Here is a 25494-nt window from a genome sequence, read left to right as displayed (position 1 = left end):
GCGCATGCATACACATCTTTAGTAGATGTACGCCGTAATGAATTAGCCGCAATGGCAATAATTTCGATACTACTTCGCCTGCATTCACATCACAGCCGATCAAACCCGATTCACCCAAATGGCAGCACTTGCTCAAAGAACCCCATCTCACCCATAATCATCTCCAACTGCCATTCCTTATCATCCGTGAATTATAAACTAGGCGGTAAGTTATTTGTCATTTGATATTGCCAGTTTCGAAATAAGCAAAAGTAGTATCTTCAACGAGTTTGTTCATGTTCACGTTCAGCAAATGCAAGAAGACAAAAACTGGTCAGATGGGAATGGAAAAGAAAACTAGACACTGTCTTATCGCTTAAAGCGCGAAACTTTTCGAATTCCATTCGTCATGAAATGCTATTTACACAGAAAGAAGGGGTGGGGCCGATCTAGCAGCCGTCAAGAAAAAAAAAGTATGGGTCTGACCCATCTAAGAATATATACTCTCAAAATCCAAATGTACAAAGTCCGACGCCTGGTCATGCAGAGGTGTTCAACGAAGAACCCGTCATAGTTGTAAAAGACTTAACATCTTACAACTGGAAAGCACGGGGGTGCGCACGGCGAGCGTTGCGGGTGCTGGTGGTGGTCTTGAGCCAGCTGATGAACTGCTCAATGGTGAAGGTCTCTGGCAGAGTGGAGCCGGAGCCGGAGGAAGGAGCGGGGGCAGCCTGGGACTCGGTGGGGGTAGCAGGCTCAGCCTCCTTGATGGGAGTGGCAGAGGGGCTGGCAATGACGGTGGGGGTAGCGGTCTGGGAGGGGGCAGACGAGGAGACAGGGGCAGCAGTCTTGGAAGGGGTGGTGGGAGCCGGAGCGGTGCCGGAAGAAGCACCATCCCAGACCTTGGGGCCGGGGATCTCGTATGAGGTGAGACCGCTGTAGATGTTGCAGAGAACACCTGGGTCAGTGGCCTTGTATGCCTTGGTCATGTCGACACCAGTGCTGGGGAGCGTGGCAGTGCCGGAGCCGGTGACCTTGATGTTTCCGCAGCCGTTGTAGAACTGAGCGCCGTTGGGTCGGTTGCCCTCATGGAGAGCGATGATTTCGGGGCGGATGATGTAGTCGCCGGCAGCGAGGTTGGGGAGGTCGATGGTGATGGCACCCTTGTTGGCAATGAACTTGTCAACGGCCCACTTTCCACCAGTGTAACCGTCCTCGTAGATCTTGGTCCAGACGGCACCCTCACCGTTGGAGGCGGCAGGGGCGATGTAGACCATGACGGGACCCTTGTGGGACTAGCATGTGAATTAGCACAGGAGCATCAGTGTGAGGGAGGTGATGGTAGAGCTTACAGCAGCAATGGGCTCATCGTTGTCACCGCTAACGGTGGCAGGGTCGTTGTGATGCCACTGGAAGGTCAGGGAAGAGCCGGAAGCAACCTCGACCCTGTCGGTAACGGCCTTTCCGCCGTTGCAGACCATAGCAGTGGAGGTAACATCCGTGATAGGATTGTTGCCGTTGGCGGGAGTCTGAATAGCGAAGTGCTGACCCTGGTCCTTTCCTCCGATGACGAAGCTCTGGAAGGTGGCATGTCCAGCAACAAGGTTGGCAGCAGCCAAGACGAAAGCAGCGGCGGTCTTCATTGTGATAGTTGTGGTGGCGGTTGTTTTGTTTGGAAAAGTAAGAGTATATTCAAAGATAGAATGAACGAATGAATGATAGACGAATGGAGAATCGACGAAAGTGAGTGTATGCTAAAGAGCGTATGAAAATGAATGTCAGCTTCAAGCTTGATACCTTCCACCTAACGGCTCGACATGTTGCTCTTATACCTTGCCCGCGTACACGGCACACTCCCCACCATTCATGACAGCGCTAGCGTACAACTGACATGACATCGTGAAACCCTGGTTTATGGATTGATGCCAAGTATGTACCTGTCATCTATCCCGCGTGCGCTAGTGCCCGTTGAGGAAGAGTGGCTTCGCCTAGTTGCCGCAGAACGTTGAATCGAGGCTGGCATCGATCCTACGGACCCAAATATTCTGATGAGTTATTGCCATGGGGAGATTTGGAGGGCGCTGGTTCGATGCATGTCCCTTGAAGTGGGCCGTCCAAGGTTTGAGGCATCGAATGATGGATGAGAATTTTGGAGAAACGTGAAACTGTCAAGAAGGCTTGAGCGGAGGAATCCAATATCATGCCTGGGCGTTTGGCGAAACATTATGCATCGAAGCGCCAACACAAGCCATGAGCTCATGCGAAATCGATCCCCCAAGAAACGCATGAAGTCGTTTGTTTCATGATGCTCTGCGAGAGGGCGATACCTCTCAATGCATGGCAGAATGCCGACACATCCGTAGCGTTTCTCACCAAATTTGGACAGTCTTCAGTTGGAGACGTCGTTCCAGAACGTACGAATTGAAAAGGAGAGCGTCAAACGATAGCGTCTGGTGGGGCGAATTTTTCCGTTCGGGTTGTGAAAGCTATGAAACGGGAATCCTGATGGGGAGATTGCGGGCCTGTGCGCTCTTGGTGTTTCATCTGGGCCGAGGCCTCGCCAAACGTTCATTGCATCTCTTTGGTTAGTTGTTCATAGCTGCAACTGTTGTTTAAGCCTCGAACAGGGTCTGCAACCGAATTTCTACATCATTATAGATTTAGGAATGATGGTAGGACGGGGTTTGTGCTCGACAGTAACACAAACACTCGAAAGGGCGGTCAGGGCGATAGACGGTGGTGGCTGACATGTGCGGACAGTCTTGGGAGGTAGAGAAATGAGTTGACAAGGCGAAGCGGCTGCCTAATGTCGTTGAGTGTGGATTGACTGCGCATAGGCCTCTGGGCAAGCGCTCGGCGTGAGGCACCACGACCAGATATAAGTTGGTTCGACAGACGGACTCTGTCCGACCTTTAAGTACCTGCGAGACGCCTCGAACCTGCTCAATTCTTCTCAGTGACTGGCACACAAGTAATTAGTAATATTCCCGTTAACCCATAGCGGCCCGCAGATTCCTCTCGACGACTAGGAATGAAACACCGTAATTTTCCCGAGGGCGATGTAGCCCTGGACCCAGTGTGAAGAGGTTCCATATATGATAATGAGAAGACACAACAGCGTTGTTGATACAGATCGGTATCTGGTATTGCAGTTCGCTGTGACGTTGTCGTTGGAAACCGCGGAGAGGAAGTGGCATACACCCAGGCTAGAGTACGATGTTCGAATGATTGGAATTACCTATGTTTCCACTGTTAACCTAGCAGTTCTGCGAGTGGTGTGAACGACACAACACGTCGCTGTAGATGAGGCATGGTGTCGATATGAAAACCCAGCAGAAGCTCGTACCGCCTGTTCTCATGGCTCCACAAGGGACTAACGTTGATTGTAAGCAGCCGATGAAACAATCACACTGGGCGCTGCTCCCCTCCAGCGTGGTTGCAGTAATGTGTTCGTCATGTTTGTAACCCCCTTGACAGTTCTGTTTGTAGCTGAAACTCCGTGCGATGTTATGACTCCAATGCTGAAGACACAACGTTTAACCACATGCATTAGGTTTTGAGAAGTGCTCTACTCAGTTACTAGTTGAGGAAGAACAAAGCCATCGTGCTCAGGACGGTGTTGCAGGAAATGCCGCGCGTTGATCGTGTTTGGAAAACTAGTGGTCTTCCCTCGACCTCGACAAGCAGCATCATTGCTTGCGCACTGTCAGGTCCCGTGTCGTTCTTACTTCCATTTCGTGGCTGAAGGGGCGTAAATGCCGCAGAAGAGATAGCGTGAGTGCATGGAGAAAACGCCAGCAACGATGTGGCTGTGCACATGGCAACCATGACATTCCACCCTAGACGGGGTGGTAACGCCCACGACTACCTGCAGATGCTAACAGGGGGTGTGAGCTGAAACCAAAATTTTAGACGATTAGCGCAATCATGTGTTGCACGTGTGGGCGGTTGGAAATGTCTTGCTGCAGGCCGAGCACTGAGATTCTGAGGGTGAAAGTCCATGACCTCACCAGTGGCTGGTCCAGATGGGCGGCTATCGCAGGGGGGTGGCACATTGACGCTCCCGCTGTGGCTGGTAGATACAGGTTATAAACTGGGGCGGAGTGCAATCAACCCAACAAGCGATAGCGATTGTTGGAGACAAAGACAGGTCTCGTGAATTGATTGGCATGTGTTGTAGCGGCCGGGGCACGCGGTGGGTGTCGTCATATTGTGCTCCACGCACTACGCAAGGGCATCCAAAGGCTCGATCCAGGCGCGATGCAGACTAACGACAGCGCACAGCTTTGCTTTGTGCTCTGTTTAGTCGTCTCCTAGTCACTAACAATAGTCGCTTCAGGGCAAGCTTGGTTCCCTCGATAAACTCGAGACCCAGGATAGGTACCCCAGCACAGATCACAATACCAATTCGAAACCAACGACGTAATGTTGTCCACCGCTTCTGGGCGATCACCATTGATTCTCCAGAGGGCTTGCGCTTGGCATATCCTAATCTCCCGGATTCGACATGGACTCGCCAGTGTACCCCGTCGGCTAACCATGAAGCCCCAGCCTCGCATCAACCAAGGAGACTTTTCTCGACTCGACGCGTTTCGTGTGTTTGACCTACGGGCGCTCACATGTCCAGCTACAGGCGACGGGCATGCCGAGATGCACTCGCGGCATGTCCTGATGGATTGCGCCGCAACTGAGGCGGATTGAGGCTGGTGTGGTGCATAGTGTGGTTCTGGGACGGTCCAGATGGGTTGGAGAAGCTGGAGCTGAAAGGCTGGCGTTGGCCAATCACGTGCTAGGCGCGGTCGCTAGGGCCGATTGGCGCAGGGGCCAACGTCATAGGGAAATTGGATACTTGTAGCTTCTGCACCCGGTTTTCTTTTGCGTCGTCTTGTGTGCAGCGAGCCTGCTCTGCTCAGTTCCTAGAGCGTCCATCTTCTACTACGCAAAAGTCTCCTCATTCGATATCCCTAGGGTGCGCGCGACCGCCAAATCGCCCATTATGTCGTCTACCGTGAGTACAGCTGCATGGGGTAGCAGTATGTTTACGCGCTGATCACAACAATGCAGGGTGGACAAACTGGCAATGCCACCAACAAATCGTCAAACTCCCTGTCGGGCATGATCTCGACCTTGATACCTGCTGCACTTCTGGCAGGCGCCTTCGTCGTCGCCTTCATCATCGCCCGCAAGTACTTCCGCAGGGTGTACGCGCCAAGAACCTATCTTGACCACCTGGGCCAGCAGAGGCAGACGCCAGCGCCGAGTGGGGGCCTCTTTGGCTGGATAAAAGATTTCAAGAACCTCAAAGACGAGTACATCCTGGATCATCAGTCAATTGACGGCTACCTCTTTGTGCGCTTCTTCAAGGTCCTCATCGTTATCACCCTCTTTGGCTGTCTGATCACATGGCCCGTCCTTTTCCCCGTCAATGCCACTGGTGGCGCTGGACAGCAGCAGCTCGACCTACTCTCTATGAGCAACATCAACACCGATGGTCGTAACATCAACCGCTACTATGCGCATGCCATAGTCTCGTTCATCTTCCTTGGATTCATCCTCGTCGTCGTCGCCCGCGAGTCATTCTTTACAGTCAACCTGCGCCAGGCATATCGCCGATCGCCCTACGGTGCTAGCCGTCTATCTTCGCGTACCATTCTCTTTACCAATGTGCCCACTACACTTTCGCAGTCGGCGCTGTTCGAGATGTTCACGGGTGTCAAGCACGCCTGGGTTGCCTCCAACACCAAAGAGCTGGACAAGCTGGTCGAAGACCGCGACAAGACCGCTTTGAAGCTAGAAACAGCCGAGGTTCAGCTGTCGCGTGATGCAAACTTGAACAGAATCAAGGCCGACAAGGGCAAGAAGCACTTCGTTGCAGGAGACGTGGCCGACGGCACCAAGTGGATTGACCCCAAGAAGCGACCCACTCACAAGCTCAAGTTCCTTATCGGCAAGAAGGTCGACACCATCGAGTACGGACGATCGCACTTGGCCGAACTCCTTCCCAAGATCACGCAAGAGCAGGACAAGCATTGGAACGGACAAGGCGCCCTTGTTGGTGCCGTTTTCCTCGAGTTCGATACGCAGAGACACGCCCAGGACGCTTGGTTGATGATGCAAAAGAAGAAGACGAAGCCCAATAGCAAGCTACAAGCTCGCCAGCTTGGTGTCATGCCTCAGGAGGTCGTGTGGGGCAACCTACGCATCAAGCCCGCCGAGCATTTCGTCCGATGGGCTGCCGCAACCGCCTTTATCTGTGTCATGATCATTTTCTTTGCGGTTCCAGGTAAGATCATCTCTATCCGGCTTTCAGCTACCCATCTGACCGCATATAGTCGGTTTCGTTGGTATCATCTCCAACATCAACTATCTAGCCGACCGTTTCAGCTGGCTTGAATGGATCCTCAAAATTCCTCAAGTCATTCTTGGTGTCATCACTGGTTTGCTACCTGCTGTTATGCTTGCCGTTCTCATGGCTCTAGTACCCATCTTCTGTCGCCTCGTGGCCAAGCTGGCTGGTTATGGTGAGCATCTCCATTTGCTCCATCTCAATGAAGATGCATTGCTAACAAACCATAGTCACGTACAGCCAGATCGAGTTGAAGACTCAGAGCTGGTACTTTGCCTTCCAGGTCGTCCAGGTCTTCCTCGTCGCTACCTTAACAAGCGCCGTTACGTCCGTAATCAATGACGTCCTTAAAAACCCCGGCATTGTCCTCAAGCTCCTTGCGCGGAACCTGCCAAAGGCTTCCAACTTTTACATCAGCTACTTCATCCTTTTGGGGCTCTCTTCCGCTGCTGGAACGCTTCTCAACATTGGTGGTTTCGTTGTAGTTGTACTCCTCGGTCGCGTTCTTCCCGGAAAGACTCCTCGCAAGATTTTCGACAAGCTCACTAAGCTCTCTGCGCCCTCATGGGGCTCGGAGTTCCCCAAGTGGACCAACTTGGGTGTTATTGCTATCACCTACTCCGGCATTGCTCCGCTCATGTTGGGGTTTGCTCTTGTGGGGTTCAGCCTCATTTACGTTGCCTTTAGGTACAACTTCCTCTACGTCTACGAAACCGACCTCGACACCAAGGGCGGGGCATACCAGAAGGCCTTGCGTCAGCTGCTTACTGGTGTGTACCTCTCGGAGATCTGCTTGATTGGCCTGTTCGCCATTGCCACCGCCGATAATATTCAGGCTGTTGGTCCTCTTGCGATCATGGCTCTCTTGCTCGCCCTTACCATTCTTTTCCATGTTACTCTTGGAGCAGCTCTTCGCCATGAAGAATCTCGTCTCGCATACACTGACCCAGCTGCCTTCAACCACCTCCCAACCAACGGACACCACGAGGACGGCCTGAACGGCGAAAAAGTCACCGGTGAGAACAGCAACACCTCGGAACTCACTCCCCGCGCCTCCCGCATGCCCGCCTTCCTCCGCAAAATCTTCAACCCCGAGCGCCACTCCATCCACACTCTCTCTGCTTCGCTCGACCAGTTCTACCACTCGCCTCAGCAGCCACTCCCCGTTGAGATCCAGAAGCGTGCCTTCTTCAACCCGTCCGTCACAAGCCCGACACCCGTTTTGTGGATCGTGCGCGATGACATGGGAATTAGTGCACGCGAGATTAGGGATTCGAATAAGGCTGTGCCCGGCCTTCAAATGACCGACGAGCAGGCCACTTTCAACGAGAAGGGCAAGGTGTACTGGCACGGCGTGGACGATGGAAAATCAAGAGAAGCTCCCGTATTCGACGAGAGAATCGTTTACTAGTGGTGAGACGATGCGGATGGAAGTTTGGGGGAAGAAAAATTGGACGGATCTTGGAGTTTGATACCCTCGGGGATGCTAATGGAATGATGATGATGACGGAGTATATCACATTACATCCCTTGGGTCATACACATACCCACACTTGGTTTTGGTCCTGTGTTTGGCTCCATAAAATCGCTTCGTAACGATTGTGCGTGTGCGGTTTTTAGATGAGCGAAGGATGGCTGGCTAGTTTTTAATCTTTTGTCTTGTTTTCCTTTTTATCTTTCTACGAGTACCCCGATACCAGATACATGCAGTAAATAGTTGTAATGAAAAGACTAGCCTCGCCTCCGCATCTTTACCTCGTGAGACCTTGTCTCAATCACAATGACTGTGTCCTACACGGACAATAAGTGGTGTACAAGTTTATATGTTCGTGTCTCGTCCACGGTACCATCACTCCAGTGTTACACTTGAGAGAAGACGTAGTACCGTTAAATCTCATTCGCGAAAGCTAAACACTATACACCGAACTAGTCTCAACAGCACCCACACAGACACACACACACACACTAAGTAAGCTTAAACACACCACTCGTCCCTTCAAACGCACTAATAGGCTTCCCAACCGCCTTACTATCCCCATAGTATTTAAACCTATACGACCCCGCTCCGGGGGAAGTGACACCCGTGTCCCACGTGATCGTTACATCACTCGTCCCCGTCAATCCATTGGCCCTCTTCCACTGATAGACGAGCTCCCAGTCCTCGTCGTTCTTGACTTGTTTCCACGATCCATCGCTCTGCTGTGTCTCTACAGCGGCAAACGTCCCTTCGAGACGGAGATTATTGCGCGGATTCGCACCGACAAAGGTAGCGGTGACAAGAGCACCGCGGGCATACGAGGGTGAGACATCCTTTGTAACCTGCCCAAAAGAGCGACCGAGGCCGGCGCCATCGTATACAACGCCTGTAATGAGCGATATGCTCTTCTCACGGTTATCTGGCGGGCTAGGGCCAGCTGGTGGGGAGCCGGTCGCACCATCAGCTAGGTAGGGCAAATACGTCAAAGTGGAGTTGATGTACGCGTTGAGTGTGTGTGGACCATAAAGCGTCGATGCACCCTCGTACCGCTGGATGCTGTATTCTTCTTCCGTGGCAATGTAATGCGTGTAGCTATTTGCGGGCCCACCCAAGACAACAATGGGTGAAGAAGCAATATTCGAGGCTTTGACCGAGTTGTAGACTGCTTCGCGCCAGCGACGGCCGGACATGGTCGTCGCCTCGCCGGGAGATACAATGATGACGAATTGGCCAACACGAAGGACCTGAATGTCTACAATGTTCGGGGACCACGGGTATGGTGTATTCGCCTCTCCTACATTGAGCAAAACAGGCTTGGGGTACTGGCACTTCTTCTGCTTTTCGCTTGGAGGGGCAATGAGGCCGCCGACCACATTCCAAAAGGGGTTTTCGGGAGCTCCAGGGTCGTTCTGGACAAAGTCGAAGGCGCCCGGTCCGTCAGATGTGCCTGCTGCAAAGGAGTTACCCATGGCCGCAGGACACGTGTGGACAACGGAACCGTTGCTGAGCGTGAATGTAAAGTTGGAGAAGTCAACAAAGGTATGAAATGAGCGCACTTTGCCGGAAATTGATGTGAAGGCAGTAGACTCGTAGATGCTCTTCGCTCCTAGGAACTGACGATTTCCAATCTCGTAGCATGACTTGGCGCCCCCGTCGTTTAGACCATAGTATGGGCCACGGCCGTGGCAATTCTGACTCTTGCCTCCACAAGTGCTATCGTTGAGCCTACACTGCTGGTTCGTCCCATCTTCACAATAGGCACCAAGGACATTGGGCGTTGTGTCGCCGACGTTGGCCTGTGAGAAACCTGCGACGAAACCCTCAGCGGCGTTCGCTGCTCCTGCATTCGCCGCAATGTGTTCTTCAAGTAGGTATGCAGCCACACCCTTGTTGTCTCCAGCAACGAGCGTCTGATTTCCAAGCAGACTGGTACCGTGGACGGCGAACCAGTTCAAGATGCCAATGCTCTTGCCGTCGCTAGCTCTCGTAAACTTCAGCAGCGTCATCGTCTTGTCCACATCGTCTGTGTAGCGATCTCGTTCTGCCTTCGGGTTTGCCAAATATGCAAACAGACTCCGGTTGATATTCGCGTCGGCAATCTTGGTGCTTCCAGCACTGATGGTTCCCAGCGCTAGACCCTGGTGCGCCCTCTGGATCGACAGAAGAGCTCCTTGCACAATGGCACGGTAGCTTTGCTTGTCAAACCCTAAGCTCGTGATCTGTGGGAGCAAATAGTTTAACCAAGCTCCAGGTCCAGCATGACTGTGTGTGCCGGTTACGGCTACGTTCTTCTTGGTGTATACGGAGTACTCGGGTCCCAGCTCCTTAAGCCCCTCCAGAATGCCATTGCGAATCGCAGTATCCCCAGATTGGGTGTCCAAGACCATGTATACGAAGCGCTCGCTGGTGTCGCTCGGGTTGCCCACAATGAAGGCGCGGGAGTAGAGACGTTGACGTAGACCGGTACCGACTTGGGACGAGTTCGCATAGCCCATGAGATTGAGCTCTACCACGGGTCTGTCGCTTGGTCAGTACTATACTGTGTGATGCGAAGATAGCTGCCTACCCAGTGATGTCCGCCTTGCCTACGCCAATAAGGTACGACGACGGGTCGTCTACCAGCTCGCCACTCTGCTTCTCCCCCAGAAAGTGTGTCTGCTGAACTCCACCATAGGTCTGATCCAGCCTCCAGTGCCAGAAGTCGACCGAGGGGAATCCTAGGTTTATGACAAGCTGCCCGATAATCAGCGAGGCAATGAGGGCGGCGCCCAAGGCGACGGCGATGTGTGAGCGCGCCATTCACGCAGCCAGACGTCGCAGACGGAAGTGTGCGGAAGCAGAAGACAGTGGCGCATCGGGGAGGTCGAGGTCAGGTAATAGACATGAGTAGATGAGGAGTGTACAAGGGAGGCACAAGAAGCATACGCGTATGAGGCAGGTCGTTCTGGTACTTTTGCTTTGATAGGCCCTGTACGCTCGCGGAATCTTGAAGCTTGCCCTGTCCAATGTCCAACGGCGATAGTCGCATGACGTTGCGGGGGTTGCTGATCGCTGGTTGGCAGATCGGCGCCAGGGGTCTTTGCGCCTAAATTTGCGGGTCGGCCATCTAGCTTCACGACTTCGACAGTGGAATCCTTTCCAAGCCGCTTCAATCTCCTCCTATCGTACACGTCGCCTGCCAACATGCCCCTCATTACTGAATCATACGACTCCCTACCTTGTAAGTGCAATATGCAATTACCCAAAGCTGTCCAATGTCCGATGCGCAATGCGCAGGCATCTTGGGCGCGTGAGGTGCTGCATGTGCACTATCACGGGCTAACTTGTTGCAGATGTCGACACACACCTCGACGAGCCGAGTCTTGCTGCTGCGCAAGCCGTGATCAATGCCGATATCAAGAGCGCCGGCATAGACACCTCAGCCCTCCACCCCGCCCTCATACCCGCCGCACGATACAACCCCATCTTCTCAGACTTTGTCGAGCGCGAACACGCCCGCCTAGACGACAACCCAGCCTCTAAGCTCTCAGGTATCGACCTGAAGCGCTACGAAGACCTCGAAGCCCCAGAGAACACAGACCCCACGAGCGATGAGGACAAGCCAGAGTTGCTGGAGCGGTGGAACACGGCGCTGAAACAAGCCTACACGAGCTCAGAGTATGTGCAAGGAAGGCTGACACAGCTGGGCTTACTCGAAAAGTTTGGCAAGAATGCGTGGCTGGTAGGGAACTCGCAGCTGGAAGATATTCTGAAGGGCATTGAGGCCGAGCTGGCCGATGTGCGGAAACAGCAGGAGGAAGTGGAGATGATCAGACGGTCGAGACAGGAGAACGTTCACGGCGAGATTACCACACTAGAAGAAACGTGGAAGAAGGGCGTGGGGAGAGTGCTGGAGACGGAGGTGGCGGCCGAGGGACTAAAGCAGCAGATCTTAGAGAAGAGAAGGGCTGGCGCCGTGTGAGATGTACTCTAGGGAAGCTTTCGATAGAACCATGATACCCAATTCAGACCCCACAACGGGCCCTGTTACACCAGTGCCCCCCTCTCAGCGACAGATTATATGCAGCATGGTTGGTATAATTCATACGTGGCAAAGGAGAAGGAAACCCTACTTAGCCAGCTTGCAATGTCATGCTCATTCGTTGTGTGTGGGCTACAGGGTGAGTAGTGAGGACCTTGTGTTCGTTCTTTCATCCCATGATTCATTTGCCTATTGATTGTACCATGTCATTTTTTCTATGCCCATCACTAGGTGGTTCCGGGAGGATGACAGGTGCGTTCATGTTGGTGAATGGCTCCTCGCCGATAGTGCATTTGACTTCGTTGAGCCGATAGAGAGGGGCTGATACGCTTTAGGTAGTTTGTACATGTTAAACGACAACGCCTGAGCACCTTGTCGGCGCATTGCCTCCTGTTCAAACACCTGACCATAGCCCCAGTCCACCTTGTATACATCCAACCACCTTACCACCAAGCCGACTACAAGCATCGTCTAGCCTAGGGAAACCTCGCCCATACCCAGGACCATGCTCTCTTCCTCCTTCTTCAACTCCTCGAATCCAGACCGAAGGATACCGAAGAACGTATCCACATCCATCCAAGGCGTGCGAGTAGTATCGGGCCGGCGTTGCTTGATGCTGGTCTTTGGATCCGGTAGTGTATGGTCGACGGCGTTGAGGAGAGAGTCCACCATCTCAGAACTCCAATCCACTGCAGTAAGCGGGTTATCACCACCTTTGCGCCGAGCGAACTGGTGCGCCCTCTCGCGTTCTCGGAGGTCTTCGAGGTTATTCATTGCCACGGAGAGGTTGTGATTTGCCTCAAATACGTCCGTGCCGAGCTTTGTGTTTGTGTCAACGCATTCGAGAATTAGAGCCGGTCCGTACTTGGTGTAGCTATAGTTGGTACGTGATCAGCACCACCTTGTGAATGTAGTGGCTCCAGATAATGACAATGCAGCAACAAGGGAGGGGAGGCGAAAGAAGACGCTCTGAATATACGTACTCTATGTCCGAGATCTGACCCTCCTGTCGCAAGTATATGATGTCCTTCGCTGCCACGTTGACAACCTTTCGTAAAGACGGCGGCAGTGGTTGGGCATATAACTTTTTGACTAGATTATGCACACCTCGCCGTGTCTTTATATCGCGAATGGTGAACAGATCAAGATCGCTACCCTCCCACAGCGCAATAAACTTCTCCTGCGCTTCGAAAGAGGTCTTCTTATGATCGCCGGTATCGTTCATGTATGCGAACCATGCTCCAATGTATGCTAGAACAAATTCGTGGACCTCTTCATCAGGACCACAGAGCTCGGGGGGAAAGTCGAGGGCCCATACGTAGGCCATGGCGATGAGGTTCCAGCGTGTGAGCTCATAGTAACGGGAGAAGGAATGCTCGTAGTCGAGAGCGAAGTACCAGAGCCCGCGCATGAGCTGGGGGTCTTGAGTGCGCGTCGCATTGAAACCAATGCGAGCCATCTATCACGACAGTATATGTTAGCTTGATCTCAATCTTAATTCGGCAGTGGTCAGCTTGCCTCCCGGGCAAGTTCAATTGGGTAGGAGGTCTCTCTGCATACCGCAGCCTAACGCCCCTCGCGGTGATCTATACAGCTGGCCGTAGTTGTGACAATGCGTTGAAACTTACCTCATTGTAGTTCTTGAACAACCACGGGAGCTGTAGACCGCGCGGTACGATCGAGACCTCGGTACGGCGCGTATTGAAGTAGATGTTATTGATATCAGGCTTCTTGATCACGCTGTCGGGCACGAGGAGTACACGACGTCCAAGTTTTGTTTGGCCTTGTTATTGAGCGAGGTGTGGTCGGGGGCTTCGCCTGCGTCTTCCATTCGTTGGTCTGACATGGCGAGATCCGGCTGTTGGACGCAGCAGAGGTGGGAGTTGAGTTAGGGAGGGTCGGCGAATGTGAGAAAGAGAAGGAAGCGCGGCTTGGGATATTTGAGAAGAATAGTCGGGTGAGTAGTGGCGGGCTTTCACTCTCGGCATTCAGGACACGCGTCCTTCACCTCCGACAGTATACGTTTGTGTGAAAGTCGAGATATGACGAAAGCGATCCTGCATAATTCGCGCACACTTTCACTTCTTCTCTCCTACGCAAACACTATTCCCTCCATCTCCCAGAATCGCGCACAACTACACACCTAAGTCTGTATATTACTCTCGTATATAACATATTTAATCTATGAGTTTGTTATCAGTTAGGTTCAGAGGTATAGGTGTTCTACACCTGCACCTCTAAACATCCAGGTTTGATTCCTGGAGCGAGAGGCCGCAAGTTCGATTCCCGGAGGAGATGCCTGGTCCAGCTAGGGTTGAGCCCGGGGGGCGGGCGTGTAGTCTCTCGCACCTTTCTTTTTGTGCTTTTATCTATTCAGGTCGCGGACTTGATTTGGCCTTTTGTGATCTTTTTGGTCCCGCGTTGGAAGGCTGAGATGACAGCGAGGTAATTTAGTGACATCAGCTTGGTGAAAGGCTCTTTCGTATAACCAACTCAGCTCTACCTCACGAGAGATCTGGAATAGCCTCATAGTCTTCCCGGGTATATGCGGCGTCTCTTGATCTTACAAAATATCTCGAAGCTTTCGCGGTGTTCCATGCGAAAGAGCAGACTCGGCACTGTAGATTGAATAAAATAACAAGTTGGCAGTAAGGGAAAGGACAACATGGACAAGAGCTTACTGTATGTATATATGAAACAGGCCTCGTAGTCTACAGCTTCGAAGCAACCACGCTTCCACCATCGAGCGCAATAGTCGCGCCATTAACCCAAGCTCCAGCTCTACTTGAGAGCCAAATGCACGTTCCGGCAACGTCCTCCGGGCTACCAATCCGGCCCAACGGCACACCTCCCTCAATGACGTCCTTGAACTTCTCCAACGTCGCCTTCATCATCTTGCTCTCAAACGGTCCGCATGCAACCGTATTGCTTGTAATCCCCCTCTTGCCCAGATGACTCGCGAGCACCCGGCTGAGATGATGGAGTCCTGCCTTGCTTGCTGAGTATGCAAAGGTTTCGAGCGCTGGTACGCGTAGTCCGTCAATGCTGCCGATGTTTATTACGCGAGCAGGGGATGCGGGGGTGGAGGCGGCTTCGAGGAGCGGTGTCACAGCTTGTGTGAGTTGGAAGACACGTTTGAGATTCAGGGTAAGGACACGATCCCATGCTGTCGAGGGGTAAGAGTCATAAGACTCGCCCCAGTTGCTGCCGCTGTTGTTGATTATGACATCGAGTTCTAGTCCATGTTAGCTCAACTACAGACTGCAAGTAGGTTTCTCGATCACCCGTAGAATGAATGAACACACTTCCTTCCCGTTTCTTCAACTCCTCAGCGATTTTGGTCAGGTCCTCTTCTTTGTAGAGGTCTGCTGTGATATAATCCGCCTTGCCCTTTCCAAGCGCATTCAACTCTTTGCATGCTTGCTCACATGCCTTCGCGTCTCTCGAGGATACATATACAGTAGCGCCATTTTGCACGAAGCCTTCGCTAATCATGCGGCCAATGCCTTTCGCGCCGCCGGTTACGAGGATGATTTTGCCCTAGAGAAGCATCAGCCTCGGTACCTGGGAGATATGGTGCATGATAGAAGCACAGAGCCGGATAAAGCTTACCTTGACATCGAAAAGGCTGCTGTTATCCATCTTGAAGGGCGACTTGAGATTTCAAGAAGACTAAAAGGGAGAAAAGGAGATGTCGTGAAGCAAGCATTGCGAACTGGGGTAGACGTTCGTCGTCGGAAGTTCGCCGGAAGCTCAAAGCTATGCATGTACCGAGGCTCGGTGCATCGTTCTTCCCCACCGTCCTACTGTGAGATCGTTTACTCCGTCTAATAATCCACAAAAATTATGTTGTCATGGCTGGTCTAGAAATTATTAATGATATCTAGGCAATTTTTAGGTGGCATTCGCACCAGAAGATTTTAGAACATCACCCCTTTACTGGCCCATACCACACAGTGAAGGGAGAGTGTGTGCGTAGAAGATGGGGACTCCATTGAAAACTCTAAAGAATCAGGTGGATGCAGCAATGTCTAACGTAGTACAAAGGGAAATAATGCAGGTTGTCCTCCGGTCTAGAAAATACCGAAAGGAGTGTCTCGCCCGAGAGCCCTGTCTCCGATCCTGGAGCCTGATGCTGTGGTATCATATGCAACCCTAAACGCCAAAAGACTCAATCTAGTGCCAATGGCTCGAACCCATGACCCGTGCTTACGGACAAGTCAATGACCTGGTCCTATTACTCTTCCCCACACCCAGTACCTCTCCTCTAACCTGCTTCGGTACTCTCGCCCTCGCCCAACACTGCAGCACCACCCTCCTCATCATCTCCACCTCCTCGTCTTTCAATCTCAACTGTCTCTTCGCCAATTTACTTTTTCTTAGCTTGACGCCCTTCTCTTCGACCGCCTGCCCAGATGCCGCGAATGGGACGATGGGATGCGTTAAACCACGCTTCTGTAACTGTGATGGACGTTCGGTGGTAGGAGAAGACACGAGCGACTCGAGGTTGACGCATTCAGCGATGAGGCCCTGGATACCCGCTGAAAGTTGAGTCGCGCGCGAGAGCAAGTACGGCCAATTATCGTGTTCGTCTTTCCAGAATGGGTCCAAGGAAAGCGCTGTGCGGAGAGCGGGGAGAATATGCGGAAGGGGAGGAAGAGCGCGATTCACGGCACATGGCTCTTCAGTCGAGGGAGTGCTAGCCGGTGACGAATTCGGGCTCGCAACACTCGCCGTCGAAAGTAAGCTCGCCGCAATTGTGAGTCGGATATGCGATTCGGTACTGAGTGTTGCTGTCACAACACAAGCGGGGCATCCCCTCGTTCGACACCAGTCAAGCTCCTCTGTGATGAAGCATTGGAGGCATAGAAATGCGCCCCGTGCTTCTCCAGCAAATGCTAGCTCTAGGTCCTCGCTCTTTTGCGTGCATAAAGCGGCTGAGGCGAGAGCAGATGCCCGCGAAAAAAGAGCGACGACAGGCATTATAAGTGCATGGAGGATATCGCGGTGGAGGATAAACGTTTCTTTAGCCTCTGGGTCGCATGGCGTATGGTTGGTGCAGAAGCTATACATCGCAGTCAGCCATATATACTTCAATTTGATGTCTAGAAAAAAGTGGTATAGGAAGGCACTTGGGCCGTGAGATAAAGACAAGCAGTGTGGAAATACATACTCAGCATCCCTCGCAAGATAGCTCCTCAGCACGCAAAAAGCTTGCGACTCATTCAGCGCTCCAATGTCCTCATGTGATATCGCAAAGGGGCTCCGCATCAAGGTGTAGTGTTGCTCCATGTTTTCCAAGTTCCTCGTCCACAATTGGTCGCACGACAATAATCCGGGTCGATGTTAGCATTGAATTTCGTCGATAAGGCGCCTAGGTGGGATTGAAAGCAATCAAGAATCAAGTACAGGGGAACTGCAGCAAGGGATTATGGAGAGATAAGAGGGAGTAAGTAGGACAGGCAAGAGGAGACGAGGGGAAGGATTGGGAGAGTTCCCTTTCCCCCCCCAGTGACGCGTGCCGCCACCCGGCCCGCATCCCTGTCGATCCAGGCCCAACGCTCTCCACAACCCCCTTTCCTCATTCGCACTCGCCCTTGTCCATTTTTGCACTCGCCCTTCCAAGATTGGCTCATTAAACTTCAGGCCAGAAAAATAAACCAACTAGCGGACGCCATATGGCATTAAAAGAAATTCTACGTAGCATTACGCGCTGGCATTCTCAATATGCCATGTGTTGCTGTGCTGTAACCACAAACCCTTATCTTCAACCATGCACTTTGGCCATCCACAATCAAGGACAGCAGAGCAGATCAAACCCACCCGCCCTGCGCGTGAGCGAAAGCGTTGGCTACTGAGTGGCCTCAAATGGCGCATTCCTGATGGCGTGCTAGCAATGATAACGCGGTCCAACGATTTGTGGAGACAGTACCAACGCTTTGGTAAGAACGCATTTCGCGTGCACCATGGGAATTGCACATCAATGAATAATATCGCCCTAAGGCCTGTGAACCTTTGTGCAAGGTTCTACCGGATTGATTATATGTACTGAGTGAGTGGTTATAATGGATCGTGGTAAGGGGCTTCGAAGTGTTATACAATTGCAGTTGCTGCACATGTGGATTCATCAACGATAGCGTCAACGCTACCAGCGCTCCCAGCATCGGCAATGCACACAGGTGGGACACTGTAATAATGCATTAGCCGAAACCTAAAGAACTAGTCATCTACCATAATATAGCATAAATCAGGTTCATGTTAAAATATCAACCTTTATGTTCATAAATATCAACACCGGTCTCATGCTTGTAATGACTTGTAACGCTGCAACTGAAATCCAGTCCATACGCTTTCGCCTCTCATATCTCGGATGGCATACATTGTATAAACCCTTTTTGTTGACGAAACCTTCAAAGGTGCCCTGATGCTTTGCCATCTTCCAATAGCTACATACGCGTTTCGGCTAAATTTTACCAGCATCGACTAAAGCGAGCTACTTCATTTCGGTAGCTGTTCTTCGTTAGGAACCGAACAAGTAGACTGGTACTGAAGGCCTCATGGCGTGATTATGTACTGTCGTCCGGTCAATTCATGGCGCTATAGATAGCCTCGGTGACGACATGTCGCAGTAGGGTATCTGCGAACCGTCGAAGTCGGTGCCGTGGTCAGATGTTGCTTCGTGGCTGACATAACGATATTGACCATTAACGCCGCAACGGGTTTGCATCCAAAACGGATCGTTTGAAGGACAATATGGAAATGCCCGTGCTCAAGAACGCTTTTATACCGTCTCCTCGTCTGTTTGCGCTGCTCTCGGCATGTAACGGCTATCGTCGATTCTCTCACTTCCACCAGAACACCGAGTAGGAGCCATCAGCATTCAGAGACCTCCTCATACTCCCATCAGACAAACTCTGCTTCCTCCCGAAAGGATCCGTAAGCAGCAAACTCAGCTTTTCAGCAATCGGACCCATGTCTTGCTTTGACACGGCCATCTGGGGGCTCATGGTGGAAGGATCTGCTTGGATGAGGGCGAAAATGCTAGTCTTTGACCTCCCGAGTATCTTCTGGTGCACATCTCGCAACGAGTCGTACAAAGGCCAAAGCGTATCCAGGTACCGTGCTGCTACGGGCTCGAAGGCGCGACAGGGTTCAAGCATGTCCATACAAGCTTTCGCGTAATCAAGGTCTGCATCTACGCTATTTGGTTGGCCTTCGAGGAGTTTGGTGGTTGCGCTGAAGAGAAGGACGACTGCTGCGGAAAAAGCCCAGTAGATGATGATCCAACAGCGTTTTGTTAGTGTACCGTCAAAGGAAATGAGCGCTAGGATGCGGGCGATTTGCTGGGCTGCTACAGCGCATTCGTTGCGATAGATCCGGGCGTCGGATAGGGCAAAGTTGGAGTTGTGTGCAGCGCCGTCTGTTAGTTGACTTTCGGCTGTTGCGACTAGGAGTTGACGGTATAATAGGACGAGAGCACCGAGGTACATGATCTGGACGAATTAGCAAGTCGGAAACCCTCTTAACGTGAGGTACGTACGTGGACCATGAGAATCGCTCGTCGTTGGTATAGTGTTAGGTCTGGTGGATTGGGTGACGTAAGGGCCGGAATTTGCAGGGTAAGTGGTACTTGTATGCGCCAACCGTCGAGCTTCTGATTGAGTATTGCGATGTTCTCCCTGGTAGCAAGCTCTGGAGAGGCCAACGTCTTTGCAATGTCAGCAGCGATTAGGGTGATTTTGCTCGTCTGTGTGTGAATGAGTTCATCTATTGGAATGCAGTCTAGACGGTGAAAGCTGCTAACGATCTATTGCTGTCAATGATGGAACAGTATTATTTGGACTGCCCACCTACCTGTATATCGCTAGAAGTAACTTCGGATGCATATCCCAGTGTGTAGGACAGCCAGCAATCAACGAAGATTAAGCTCCGGAATATCTTTCTCCAATTTTCGTCCATGCTCATCTGGCTGGGGTTGCGCAAGGGCGGACACTTCCAGCGAGCGATCTGGAGTCCAGCCGCTATGATATGTTAGTTGATGGTGTCCAAGAGCAGTTCGTCTCAACTCACCAATCAGATATCTTGCACTCATGTGCTTCTCAAGAAGCGCATAAAAAGACATGGAAAGTAGCAGACGCATTGTTCGGAGATAATCCTGTCGTGCGGTCTGCTCGTGGAAATGAAGAGACCCAGATGCGTACAAAACCTGTCGTATCCGGTCAGGGAAGCACTCCATGTCGTAGTGGGCACCCATGGCAGCAACTGTGAAGCATTCGGCAAGAGTCATGGCATCTACCGGTTTCCGCGGCCTGTAAATGCGGTCCAGTATTTCATCAGCCTGCTCATACGTCCACATGAACAGGAGTGATCCGGTCCCGACAATGAAAGCATACATCGCCCGGCGGACTAAGTCTTCTGACGGTAGATGATGTTCGTCGTAGGGACGTGGTCCCTGGTTGAGAATTTCGCCCCTCAGCGTGACTAACTCACTGAAAGCTAATGTGAGAGCATTGTGGCATGTCTCAGCCTCAATCCCTATACATGAGCTGGAAGGTAGAGAAGTCGGGCTATCGGAAGAGCTAGGGCTGGCACGTGAGTATTGCCTCGTGTTGTTAGAGGTGTCGGTTGTTGAACGGCTGTTCCCGGGGCGCTTCCCCGTGAACGTTGACTGTGACTGCTGCGTCTTGAAGTCATGGAGGTAGGCTTGGTATTTGCGCCAGTTCTCCGTTCTCCTGTACTCGTCCATCTGAGCTTCAAACTCCTGCAATGCTCGCGCGGCATTGCTCTCCCAGATACGCTTCTGCTCTGCTGGAAGATCTTGCCATCTTCGTCCGACTTCTCTTGCAATATTCACAAAAGTGAGTTGGCTAACTTCAGGATCCGTGCGGAGCTGGTCCGCAAAGTTCACGTCTGATATCATGTTAGATTGGGTCTATAATAAATACTCTGGAAGCATACACGCTGTCTTTGGTTTCTTGGGCGCGTTGCTGTCTGGTCGAGGGTGTCGTCGATATTTCCTCTTCTCACGTGGTGGCGGGGTAGACGTCTGCCTCGTGAGAGTCTCCAGTGCCAACGTCGAGAGAGAGGTGGGTTCGAATGAGCTGTGTTCTGGTTCCAGAGACAGAGATGATGGCAAACCCCGGAATGTAGCAATCTCACGCTGCAGTGCACGCCGGTGGCCCAACTTGAACTTCAAGGCGGTAAGGTCTTCCTCGGTGATGTCGACAACCGTCTCCCAGCTGTAGAAACCATTCTCGCGCAGAAGTTGAAGATATTCAGTCAGTCCCAGACGCTCTAGTACGGCACTCAGGTTCGGCATGGTAGGACTGGAAGGAGAAGCGATCGCCATGACTCGGGTGACGTTTGTGGTAAGTGAGGATGGGCCTCTGGGTGATTCTGGTTATTTGAAGGTTGTAGAAGCAACCCCAGCATGGGAATATCCGCAAGCCAGGCGAAGGAAGCTGAATGGGGTCAGGCATGGTGCGCGTCAGTGGTCTGATGCCCAGAGACGATTGATCAAAAGGGCAGCGGTCTCGACCTTCACAGGCCGGCGCGCTTTTTAGCCTGCGCTAACACTAGCCGACTTCCGCTGCTACGGGCCTCAAATACTGACGAGGCTACACCGTCTGTTCTCTCGACTTCATCAGCCTGCTTTTTCTACGGCGTTTCCGAAGGCTACTCTTCGCTGCATCCTCGCATACCCTGGCTTCTTCACCATGTGGTTTTTTCCTTTTGGAGTGATGGACTCGGCCACAATGGCGCCAGTACTGGACCCTGGAGCACTGCAAAAGCGGCTGTCAGACACATGGGGTCCTCCAGAACACCAACCTACGCAGCTCCAAAACTGCTATTCGCTAGGGGCTTGCTTCCGGTCGCCACTGTTACGTCGACTATGGACGCTGTGCCGCCGGAGGGCTCCCCCCTCGACATGCAATTCGCCCATTTCCTTCTCGACAACCGTTTCAAGAACTGCTCTGGGGAGATATGCTGATCGTCATCAATAGATGACCCCTATGTGTGTCATGCTAAACGGGCCTTCTGGATCGCAATATGCTCGAGGATCGTGTTGGTGGGCACGGTCTAGACTTCTCGTCAATCTCGATGTCAGCGTCGAAACGGCTTCCCGCCTCCGCGCAGCCACGGCACTAGTCCTCCATCTCCAAACATCGGATTTCATTACTGCCATCACAACTCCATCCTCGCACGTGCGTTCTACACGGAACATTAAGCCGCTCCATACAATTGTGACCGCAGATCGCAGCATCGTAATCCTTCTCCTCGGCTCTATAGTCTCGCATCATTCGATTCGTACACGAAGGGCGTTTTCGCTCACCGTTCGTCCTGGCCCTGGCCTGAGATTACTCACGCAGGTACAGGAGTCTCGACCCTCGATGTGCAGCCTCGAGAAGTAGAACTGCTTGTATATTCCAAAACGGCATTTTGGGGGGGTTATATCTTCCTCCCCTTCTAAACACCATCGACGATCGGTGCCCCGAGACAATGTGCCTGCACTCCACCAGCACCAATCAACGTTTCGCACGCCTGCTGATAACTGCTGCGCATGCTCTTAGCACTAGCGTGTCGATCTCAGCTGTAAACCAGCCGACGTGACACGAGTCCTCCCGAGTATTGTTGATCTTTCTGCTTGGGTGTGGTTTTCTGACAAGATGAGGGGCACTATGACGACCATCACAGCCAGCTTGGCATTGCACTGTGATGCTCCACCGCGATACGACTAGAAAAGGATTCCTGTAGATCGATAGTCCTTGCTGTCAAAACCGTCTATGGCACCACCGACCTGTCTTGCCATACGATGCTTGCATGAGCGTTCGGGATTATTAACCGAATACGAATGTGTGTACAACGACTCGAACATTGACATCACAGTCCGATCTCGAGTGCACTAGCGGTAACTAGTCTCCGGCTCAGTTTTGAGACTGTGGACACAAGTTCAGCGCGCTATCCAGTGTTCGGAGGAACGACACTTGGGTGGGAATGTCTTGACGTCGCTCGCGAAAAGTCGGCGAGCTCAGCTCGATGGATGAACGTTCAAGACTTGTCTATTGAAACTTCTTGGATGCTTGTGGGTACGGAGAGGTACGCGCTGGCTGCTACATTTTCGGTGAACGCAATCAGACTCTGTAGAACGAAACGCACAAGTTCGTTTATGCTCTCCCTAAGGCGATGTCATCTCAAGAAGTCGTTGACCGCGCTCGAAACACCCTGCAGATCCTCGAAAACATGCCAATGCCCAATTTTATGTAACACTTCCAAGCTTGCCTTCCCTTTCAACGCCTTGACAAACTCCTCGCACAGCTGCGGCGGCGAAACCTCATCTTCACTTCCAGTTACAATCAGCGTCGTCGTTGTCGCTTGGATTGCGCCAAAATCTAGGCCTTTCGCTCCCGCAAGCGCCGCACACGCTTTCGCATAGCCTTCAGGATCCTGGCCGAGCAGTGACATGCGCACCGCTGCTACTGCGAGTTGGTTCGAGGCCTTTGTCGTCGCTGATGTACCTGCCGCAGCAACAACATCGACAACCGCCGCCATACCTTTCGTACGCACCATCTCAGCACGAGCGAAAGTCGCATTACTATCGGCTTCTAGAAGTGGCGACGGCGGGGGACCGAGTAGAATGAGCTTGGAGACCTTGCCAGGATGTGTGAGTGCAAAATTTACTGCAACTAAACAACCCATTGAGTGGGCTATGATGCTGGCACCGGACGTTATATTCGCGGATTCGAAGATACCATTTACGTCTTCCGTAAAGGACTCGATGCTGAGCCTGTTGAGCGGAGACGTCGGCGAGAGACCATGCCCTTCGAGGTCGAAGAGGTGAAGAGAATGAGCTGTCTTTAAGTCTATGGAATCAATCAATGGAGTGTAGAACTCGGAACTACCGCCGAGGCCGTGGATGAACACGATTGGCGATTTCTTGCTATCACCTAGATGCTTGTAGAACAGAGGCTTGTTATTGATCTGTGTTAGCATAGAGGTATCAACGCTCTTCGTAGTGTTGGTCTGTGGCAAGTGAGATATGTTTTGGACTCGCTTTACAATAGGATTCGGTGAGTTCAGATCCGCGATGCGGTTCGTCAGAGTGCCTAGCCCGGTCACTGAGACAGCTATTGTGTCTCCGGGTCTGAGATACACGGGTGGCTTCCTTCCGATACCAACACCAGCTGGCTGTTTTGAAGTCAGTAACTTTGTCGTCTCAAAATGTGGTAGTTGTTAAGCCTACGGTACCAGTAGCCAGAACGTCACCAGGCATCAGTGTCTGCCCTTCAGACATTGTCTTGATCAGATACGGAATCGAGAAGATTAGATCGTCTGTAGTTGCATTCTGTCGTAGCTCGCCATTGACATGCGTCTGCACGCAGAGGACTTTGTCGAGTTTCGATGCAGGGACAGCAATCGGGCCCTAATAGAAAGTCAACTGAGAAATAGAATCATGGCGCGGGAGGTAAACAGACCATTGGGCAGAACGTATCAGGCGACTTGCCGATATAAAACTGCTTGTGATCTCGTTGTCGCTCGCGCGCCGTCATATCATTCACAATCGTATAACCCCAAACATGGCTCATCGCATCATCCTCTGAGACACGGAACCCAGGTTTGCCAATGACAACGCCAATCTCACCCTCATAGTCAGCCGTCTGCGTGAATTCCGGATGTGGGAAGATCTCCTCGCCGTCCCCAATGATCGATGTGAAGCGTTTGGTGAAGATGACGGGATGAGACGGCGTATCAACTTTATCCGAGCTATCAAAACCCGAGCTATTGAACTCTTTGGCGTGCTCGGCATAGTTTTTGCCTACACATAGCACATCGCGGCCCGTGAACGGAGGAAGTATTTTCGCTGATGAGGCTGAAAAGGGGCTCCCGGAGGGGATGATGTTCGCTTCGCCAACTTCAATGACCTGGTAAAGGTTGTCCAGATGGGTTCCGGATATGAAGCTCAAAGGCTGGATAGTCTTCTCAGAGAGGTCATAATGTCCGATGCGGTTCCGCCCACTTTTTAGGTCCTCATAAGCGATATAATTTGTGAATGACATACTCCAAGATGTGCTTTGTATACTACGCTGGTGTTAGATGGTGGAGAAACATATGAGAGCTAAGCGATGGCGCACGGGCCACAGAGGCTAGTCAAATTGGTTGAGAGATCTTATTAGCTAATCTGCATCAAGCACCTATTCTTTGCAGGTGCGATGCTCCAACATTATACAGTTCCTTTTCTTTATCTGCACTTGGCACCAAGTAGTGCTAGAGATATTCACCCTTCTCAGAGTTCTTAAAGTAACCTTAAAGTACGCGTTCAATTTCTTCCGTCCGGGGTATTCTGATGAGTTTTGAAACCATGCTTGACGACCATCTCGATCTATCTTGGAGTGCTTGTCGTCAAGCGTACTTCTAGGACGAAGTACCAGATGATATAATCTGTATTTAAATGGGTTTCCCAGGCTATCATCTCTGTTATGTTCGCCTTAAACGGAGCGACAGACGACATGGACCGTAGAAACCATGGCGGTGTGTAGGCGTGAGACTGTTGCATACAACCACGGATCGCATCAGACTCTTCAGTCATTGAGAGCAGAAGATTGATACTTGGTAACAATTGGGAGAACGATGACGAGGTTTGCACTCAAAGTACTTTCACAGAACCAGCGATAG

General features: G+C 51.9%; 9 protein-coding genes across 9 annotated transcripts; 2 read left to right on the top strand and 7 right to left on the bottom strand.

Moving 5' to 3' along the window:
• Positions 1–572: 572 nt before the first annotated feature.
• K460DRAFT_275443 (lytic polysaccharide monooxygenase) lies at positions 573–1622 on the bottom strand (the record flags this gene model as incomplete). Its single annotated transcript, XM_040928044.1, has 2 exons — positions 573–1274; positions 1332–1622. 2 exons carry the CDS (start codon positions 1620–1622, stop codon positions 573–575), a joined length of 993 nt encoding a protein of 330 aa, XP_040791438.1.
• Positions 1623–4756: 3134 nt separating this feature from the next.
• On the top strand, positions 4757–8076 carry K460DRAFT_364824 (DUF221-domain-containing protein). Its single transcript, XM_040933067.1, has 4 exons — positions 4757–4987; positions 5044–6262; positions 6312–6500; positions 6556–8076. Exons 1-4 carry the CDS (start codon positions 4976–4978, stop codon positions 7734–7736), a joined length of 2601 nt encoding a protein of 866 aa, XP_040791437.1. The 5' UTR covers positions 4757–4975; the 3' UTR covers positions 7737–8076.
• A 50-nt stretch (positions 8077–8126) lies between these two features.
• On the bottom strand, positions 8127–10725 carry K460DRAFT_415349 (neutral ceramidase precursor). Its single transcript, XM_040937731.1, has 2 exons — positions 10369–10725; positions 8127–10319 (listed from the first exon to the last, which is right to left on the bottom strand). Exons 1-2 carry the CDS (start codon positions 10599–10601, stop codon positions 8291–8293), a joined length of 2262 nt encoding a protein of 753 aa, XP_040791436.1. The 5' UTR covers positions 10602–10725; the 3' UTR covers positions 8127–8290.
• Positions 10726–10933: 208 nt separating this feature from the next.
• K460DRAFT_364822 (uncharacterized protein) lies at positions 10934–11921 on the top strand. The gene is made up of 2 exons (XM_040933066.1): positions 10934–11022; positions 11135–11921. Exons 1-2 carry the CDS (start codon positions 10986–10988, stop codon positions 11761–11763), a joined length of 666 nt encoding a protein of 221 aa, XP_040791435.1. The 5' UTR covers positions 10934–10985; the 3' UTR covers positions 11764–11921.
• A 373-nt stretch (positions 11922–12294) lies between these two features.
• Positions 12295–13577, bottom strand: K460DRAFT_278256 (uncharacterized protein; the record flags this gene model as incomplete). Its single annotated transcript, XM_040928236.1, has 3 exons — positions 12295–12697; positions 12807–13282; positions 13452–13577. Coding segments are annotated over 3 exons (1005 nt in total), but the record flags the coding sequence as incomplete, so codon positions are not given.
• A 957-nt stretch (positions 13578–14534) lies between these two features.
• K460DRAFT_277929 (NAD(P)-binding protein) lies at positions 14535–15465 on the bottom strand (the record flags this gene model as incomplete). The annotated part of the gene is made up of 3 exons (XM_040928210.1): positions 14535–15058; positions 15129–15363; positions 15436–15465. The coding sequence occupies 3 exons, from the start codon at positions 15463–15465 to the stop codon at positions 14535–14537; spliced, it is 789 nt and encodes a 262-aa protein (XP_040791433.1).
• Positions 15466–16032: 567 nt separating this feature from the next.
• K460DRAFT_276793 (uncharacterized protein) lies at positions 16033–17094 on the bottom strand (the record flags this gene model as incomplete). The annotated part of the gene is made up of 2 exons (XM_040928139.1): positions 16033–16888; positions 16997–17094. 2 exons carry the CDS (start codon positions 17092–17094, stop codon positions 16033–16035), a joined length of 954 nt encoding a protein of 317 aa, XP_040791432.1.
• A 1571-nt stretch (positions 17095–18665) lies between these two features.
• Positions 18666–21172, bottom strand: K460DRAFT_375638 (uncharacterized protein; the record flags this gene model as incomplete). Its single annotated transcript, XM_040934790.1, has 5 exons — positions 18666–19316; positions 19364–19630; positions 19678–19844; positions 19894–20733; positions 20782–21172. 5 exons carry the CDS (start codon positions 21170–21172, stop codon positions 18666–18668), a joined length of 2316 nt encoding a protein of 771 aa, XP_040791431.1.
• A 1450-nt stretch (positions 21173–22622) lies between these two features.
• K460DRAFT_428241 (uncharacterized protein) lies at positions 22623–25408 on the bottom strand (the record flags this gene model as incomplete). Its single annotated transcript, XM_040938287.1, has 4 exons — positions 22623–24009; positions 24065–24244; positions 24297–24900; positions 25248–25408. 4 exons carry the CDS (start codon positions 25406–25408, stop codon positions 23011–23013), a joined length of 1944 nt encoding a protein of 647 aa, XP_040791430.1. The 3' UTR covers positions 22623–23010.
• Between the last annotated feature and the right edge of the window lie 86 nt (positions 25409–25494).

Source organism: Cucurbitaria berberidis (assembly GCF_010015615.1).
Source record: "Cucurbitaria berberidis CBS 394.84 unplaced genomic scaffold K460scaffold_2, whole genome shotgun sequence".
NCBI lineage: Eukaryota > Fungi > Ascomycota > Dothideomycetes > Pleosporales > Cucurbitariaceae > Cucurbitaria > Cucurbitaria berberidis.
This window is presented reverse-complemented; position numbering and strand designations above follow the sequence as displayed.

Excerpts from the sequence above, each read along its gene's own strand:
- K460DRAFT_364824 (XM_040933067.1), top strand. Across the intron at positions 6,263-6,311 it reads CATTTTCTTTGCGGTTCCAG|TCGGTTTCGTTGGTATCATC; the intron begins GTAAGATCATCT and ends GACCGCATATAG. Across the intron at positions 6,501-6,555 it reads GGCCAAGCTGGCTGGTTATG|TCACGTACAGCCAGATCGAG; the intron begins GTGAGCATCTCC and ends AACAAACCATAG.
- K460DRAFT_415349 (XM_040937731.1), bottom strand. The coding sequence starts at position 10,601 with ATGGCGCGCTCACACATCGCCGTCGCCTTGGGCGCCGCCCTCATTGCC. Across the intron at positions 10,320-10,368 it reads GGCAAGGCGGACATCACTGG|ACCCGTGGTAGAGCTCAATC; the intron begins GTAGGCAGCTAT and ends ACCAAGCGACAG.
- K460DRAFT_364822 (XM_040933066.1), top strand. The coding sequence starts at position 10,986 with ATGCCCCTCATTACTGAATCATACGACTCCCTACCTT. Across the intron at positions 11,023-11,134 it reads ATCATACGACTCCCTACCTT|ATGTCGACACACACCTCGAC; the intron begins GTAAGTGCAATA and ends AACTTGTTGCAG.